Source organism: Lactuca saligna, chromosome 3, assembly GCF_052625555.1.
Source record: "Lactuca saligna cultivar CGN05327 chromosome 3, ASM5262555v1, whole genome shotgun sequence".
Lineage (NCBI taxonomy): Eukaryota > Viridiplantae > Streptophyta > Magnoliopsida > Asterales > Asteraceae > Lactuca > Lactuca saligna.
In genome coordinates this window covers 120,422,998-120,428,939 of record NC_136419.1, presented here as the reverse complement: position 1 = coordinate 120,428,939, position 5,942 = coordinate 120,422,998, and the positions used below count along the sequence as shown (strand labels likewise).

Genomic DNA, 5,942 nt, shown 5'->3' with positions numbered 1-5,942 from the left:
CATGTCACATTTATCCATTAGGCGCCACACCTCACCATTTTGTTAATAAAGTTTTATATAGGACTTTATATCCAAAACTTTAAGACATTTTTTCCCTATAAGAAACTATAAACATCTAAATATATTTACGACAATTCCAAAACTCCCTTATAAAAAAAAAACTATAAATATTTCAATACATTTGTTTTTGTTTTTTTCCACAAAATATTGAATAGCCGTAGCTTCAGCTAGGATATCCGTGCCCTTCTTGTTTTTTAATAATCTTCCCCTTGTTTTCTAGCGCTTTCAATTAACTGCTCCGCTGAATACCTTTACTAAAGCCGACTGCTAGCGAAACCACCAATACAACACTCATATTATATTACCCAACAAAAAGTAGAGAGAGAAATAGCCGAAGAAAGTGTTCAATGTTCTTAAGCGCATGACATCCAATTCAAGGTAACGTCTTAATCAATGTTCATCGCCTTCGATTTTAACATTCTAACGACTTTTATATCTCTTCGTTTGTTTTTCTCTCGTGTTTCTTTTTCAGGATTAGCAAGTTAGGGTTCTGAGAGCTATCTGATTTCAGGTACATTCGCAGATCTGAAGTACATTCCGTTCAAAAAAGTAATTTTTGTTTTTGATAATAACGTTTTCGATGCATTGCTCCATTTTGTTATAAGATTTCTTAATTGAATCATTCACTTGTTGTCTAAATGTTCAACGATTTTCCTGAGTGTATTTCGTTTTCACTGATCGACCTTCTGTGCTCCCTAGATCTACTGTAATGCTTCAGTTCTTAATTCCTTAATCTCCATTGACAACGTGCTTATAAATTCTCCAATTTTCAATTTACCAAAAGGATAGGTGAATTTGTACATTGTAAGAAACTTTACCTAGATTTAATAGGACAAATCGTACTTCGAACTTTTCCTTACAATGATTAATGGGGAAAATTAAAATAAATGAAGAAGTAGCTCTTTAAAGACCTAATTACTTCATCTTTATGTAAGCATATGTAATATAATATATTAATATTACTGTTATTCCATACTTGTTAGTTCCATATTTGATATTTCTTCCTAAATTATGCAGAAAGTTGAAGGATACACCAGTTCCAATCATCATCTGTCAAAACAATGGGAAAATCTCCAGGAAAGTGGATCAAGACTAAACTTTTTGGGAAAAAATCATCGAAATCTAATCTCTCTAAAGTAAGAAAAAAAGACAATTAAGTTACGTCAATTATATAGTTATATGTATTTCATCTTAATGCTTTGTTATTTCTTGAAGGATGCTATATTAGAAAAGAAGACCTCCATCACTTCTAAGGCAACCTCAAAGGATTTGGATGATGATTCCATGGTGATTTCAAGCCCAGTTCCTCTTGTTATGCATGTTAGTGAAGAACATACAGAAGTAGAGAAGACTTCAAGTGTGAACCTAATGAATAGTACAAGTGAAGTTGCAAGAAGTACCACTGTGCTGAATACTGAAAATGGAGATGAGTCAATCAGACTAGAGCAAGCTGCTATCAAAGCACAGGCAGCTTTCAGGGGCTATTTGGTAATATTCTTTGGATTTTGTTGAAGGAAAATGCTTTATTTTATTATAATTTCAGTTTTGGCATTATGCAATTCATCTTTAGTTAGTGTTTGGTGTATAGTAATCAACTAGGGAATGGAATGGAGCATTATGTTGGAATGAAAAAATCATGTTTGTTTTGCCATGTAGGAATGGAATCCAACATTCCTACTCCTTGGGTGATTTTCGTTCCATGGGGAGTAGTGTTTTTTTTCATTCCTTGATGGAATGGAATGATTGATTAATGATTACAATTATAAATTTCTTTTTAAAATAATCTTCAATAACTATAATCTTATAATTTCTTTTCGAAACTTAAATTAAATTTGTTTGAGGTATTTTCCAAAAAAAAAAACTATTTTTTCCAATTATGATTCTATTATAGGCTTTCATGTGGTTTAATGTTATTCATTTTTTAATCAATTTCTGTAAAGTCATAAATAGACCTTTTTTGACTATCTGAAACATATAGTACATATTTCAAACGACATAAAATATGTTAATAATGCAATTTTTTTAGCTACATATCTTTATATAATAAAACTTTATTTTTCAAGAAAATGACATTTCTTTCTTTTTTTTTTTTATCAATCAAATCTCATTTATTTTTCCAACAATACGTAACAAAGAACATGTGTGAATGACTCATTCCATTCCTTCAAGCCAACCAAACAAGATAACGAAATGCAATGACCCATTCCATTCCATTACTTTGCTCATTCCATTTCTTTCTGATTCCATTCCATCATACCAAACAAACCATTGTAGCTTATACTAATGTGAATAAACTCCATGTGAAGGCTCGTAGGACATTTTTGTCCCTCAAAGGCATCATACTTCTTCAAGCCCACATTCGCGGTCATTTGGCTAGGAAGCAACTTCAACCCAAAGTCCGCACACCAAATATCGAGGGCAATTTGGTCATTTCCACCGAAACTGAAAAACCCAAACCCACTTTAAGAAAAGTATCAACCCAACAACCCGAATCACTCCCTGAACAATCTCATAGTGAACTTGAGAAGGTCAAACAAAGTCTACGCAAAATTTCCATATCAATGGCTGCAGCTTCTGGACAGGGTCCACCTCCGCCTCCACCCGAGCCTGAGTCCGAGCCTAAGCCTGAGCCTGAACAAGGTCCAGATGAGCCTGAGCCTGAAATCGAACCTAAGTCTAAACCTGAGCCTGAACCTGAACCAGAGCCTGAATTGCGTGTGAATTTGGAGTCAAATGGGAAAGAACATTTAAAAACAAAAAGGAGGAAATCTCTTCCGGCGAAACAAGAGCATGTTGAATGTGTGTTGCAGAACACACCTGTTTTACCGAGTTATATGGCGGCAACTGAATCGGCTAAGGCGAAGCTTAGAGCACAGACGGTGGCGGAAGATGGCGGTGACAATGGTTTCATCAGGTATTACCGTTATATCTGTAGTTAATGGTGAAAATTATGTACTTGTATTCATGATCATACATCAGTGTGATTGAACTATATATATATATATATATATATATATATATATATATATATAGTTCAATCATATCATAATATATTAGGTAACTAACAAACAAGTTTAACTACCATTGTCAAGTGTCCACTAACTATAAATATATCGGTAATATCAGACGGCATTCACTGCCATCGTCTACTGGAAAACTGAGCTTACAGTCACCTCGAGTTCAGAAGCCTTTACAAGCCAATGGCAAAGGATGGATTAAAAGTAACAAAGCACAAATATGTGCGAAAGATGGTAAGTAAATGTACATTCTTTAGAGTCTGTTTTGTTTTCCCACAAATTAGAGTGAGATTACATTACAAAGAACTTGTGATTTCAGATAAGATGATGCAGACAGGGTGGAAGAGGTGAGTGCAGAATTTGGCAAATTCATTGAACGGGTGTGTTGTTGTTGACTTGTGGTATATTATTAGACGTTAAAATAACTTTAGCTGGTTTATTTTATTTTATTTATCTAATTTTATTTGTTCCTTTTGGGTGTATTAGTGAATGTGTCCAAGTGTATAGTGATGGGCCCTAAGTTTGTGTTGGTTTTTTTTTTGGGAGAAATTTAAAAATCATTTGGTTTGTTTGGTTTGAGCATCATGGTCGTTGGATGTGTGGGATATTGTGATTATGCTTGGATGCAATGTTTCTTGAACATTTTATTTTCATTTCTTTCATTACATCATTATACTTTCATTTTTTTCTTTGTTTTAAGTGTTGTATTTTTTTTGTCCATGTGTGCCTCATGTCATCTCGTTACTATAGTTTCGATGTTATGAATTGTATTTGGTAGTTTTTTTTGTCCATATGCTAATTCTCACTGTGTGCTTCATGTCTCTTCGTTACTATTGTTTTCATTGTTGTGTGTATATGTTACTTGTAGTCCAACTTATTCCGAGTTTTTATTGCTTAGTCCCTCTTTAGACAAGTAGTTTTTAACTACATATCATGAACTATTTTAATTTATTTAGCTATTCATTTTTTTGTATTAGTTGATGGACTGATTTTTTTTTTCTTTCCTTTAACTATTCACTTTTTTTCTTTTCTTAGCCATAGGTCTTATTTGGAAACAACTACGCCTGCTTACCATTTTACCTCACCCCTTAACTCATCTTTATGCCACTTGGGTTTTGTTGTTGAAGCGTTGTACCTTTATTTATTTATTATTTTTTATTTACCATTTAGTCTTTGGGGTATTGCATCTAATGCAAGGTGTGGTGCTTTCATGGCATGCATCGGTACTTGCCACATAGATACATTAATGTTCCATGTAAGCTCACTTCTTGCAAACTGTGAAAGGCTTGCAACATGATTTGTGGGTTCATCGATCACTAACTTCATTTTTTTTCAATGTTTAAAAACCAATCAATTATTATTCTGTTACTTTCTTTTTCTAAAAATGATGAATATGTTAAGTAGCCCACCACTTGCAAGGAGTTAGATATTGCACCTGCGTGGATGCTTTTATAATGAGCAAACACCATCCCCATCTTATGTGGCGTGGTGCGTCGTGGACATTACCACTGGCGTGGTGCGTTGTGGACATTACCACGGGCTACAAGCTACAATGTGTGAAATGGCTTAAAGTTCCAACTGTTTGAAAATCTATTGCATATTATTTTTTTACTAATTAATATATCTATAAATACCAACCTAATTTCACAATTTATATATAACCAAAAACACTCTTATTTCTCTTCTTTCTCGCAAAAATGGAACAAAACCTAAACACACAACCACCAACCAGAATGCAAATACACCTATACGTGAAAAACTTTTGCGTCTAAGCACAACACTTTGGGGTTCATGCAATATGGTCTAACATTTTTTGAATTCCCCAAACCGTACCTTCACAAGCTTACTGCAAAGTTCTCCGCAACCTCCGTTTTGACAAAAATCATTCCAACAAAATCCATCTCAACAACCACCCGTTCAATCATCCCAAGAAGAAACCATACAAGAAATCTTACAAACCGAAAAACAAAATTACAGATTGAAAGGCAAAAAAAAAAAAAAAAAAGCCACAATGCAAAAATGTCCAAAAATTGGACCCATGACAAAGTAGTTGTGTTGCCCGTGCTTGGATAGCCACCATGATTTAAAACATTAAAGGGAACCACCAAAGTGACAAGTTTTTGGGAAAGGGTTTTGGATCATTTCCATGGGTTTAGTATCTATCGGAATAATGCCGACCTTCTCGGAAAATGGCATACCTTGAAAGCAAATGTTACAAAATCCAATGGCATCTACAACAATCTTTTGGCATGATATATTAGTGGTAGAAATGATTTCAATATTTATAATATGACGATGAAACAATATCAACATGAATGAAAAAGGAAAGCTTTCTGCCAATATAAAGCATGTGTAGTTTTTAAGGATGCACCAAAACAGGTACTTTTTTCGGAGTATTTCGCAAATGGACAAATCAAAACAATAAAAAACGACAGAATCAAGTGAGTACAAGACAACTTCAGATGCCTAAAACCCGATCGCCCTTGACGATATCAACAAGATGACTTCTGAAGAACCGTTTTGACATCCAAGTTGGATGAGATAAAGGGAAGCGAGCTCCGGTTCACATCATCTTCAAAAAGATCATCCAAAAATACATCTCATATAATTTTTTTTTATGAAATAATGGAACTATTATAATGCAAGAAATAGCAACATACTTTCATTGAACTTTTTATTTTGTAAATTAATGAAATTATAAATGTTGTAATAAGAGATGAAAGTAGGATGTTATAATACACAAATTAATGAAAGTACATTGGTGTTTCTTGCATTTAGCCAAATGAAAGATTATGTTTTGTAATAATAAAACCATTCTTTGTCCGCTGCATCATGTGGATACCATACTAGTGTGTGTGTATATAT

At 33.7% G+C, this 5,942-nt stretch overlaps 1 protein-coding gene across 2 annotated transcripts; it reads left to right on the top strand.

Annotated features, from left to right (window-relative positions):
- The first annotated feature begins 287 nt into the window (after positions 1-287).
- Positions 288-3,730, top strand: LOC145037180 (uncharacterized). 2 transcript variants are annotated; one of them, XM_078985772.1, is made up of 7 exons: positions 288-438; positions 533-571; positions 1,078-1,196; positions 1,276-1,548; positions 2,367-2,974; positions 3,187-3,311; positions 3,397-3,730. In XM_078985772.1, the coding sequence occupies exons 3-7, from the start codon at positions 1,122-1,124 to the stop codon at positions 3,426-3,428; spliced, it is 1,113 nt and encodes a 370-aa protein (XP_078841898.1). In that variant the 5' UTR covers positions 288-438; positions 533-571; positions 1,078-1,121; the 3' UTR covers positions 3,429-3,730. The 2 variants fall into 2 exon arrangements, with proteins under 2 accessions (XP_078841898.1, XP_078841899.1); XM_078985773.1 differs by having other exon boundaries at positions 533-609.
- Positions 3,731-5,942: the final 2,212 nt, after the last annotated feature.

What these genes read in the sequence shown, in the direction of transcription:
- LOC145037180 (XM_078985772.1), top strand. Translation starts at nt 1,122, where the DNA reads ATGGGAAAATCTCCAGGAAAGTGGATCAAGACTAAACTTTTTGGGAAA. An exon ending in CGAAATCTAATCTCTCTAAA is followed by an intron (nt 1,197 to 1,275) that starts GTAAGAAAAAAA and finishes TATTTCTTGAAG; the next exon opens with GATGCTATATTAGAAAAGAA. An exon ending in GGTGACAATGGTTTCATCAG is followed by an intron (nt 2,975 to 3,186) that starts GTATTACCGTTA and finishes CGGTAATATCAG; the next exon opens with ACGGCATTCACTGCCATCGT.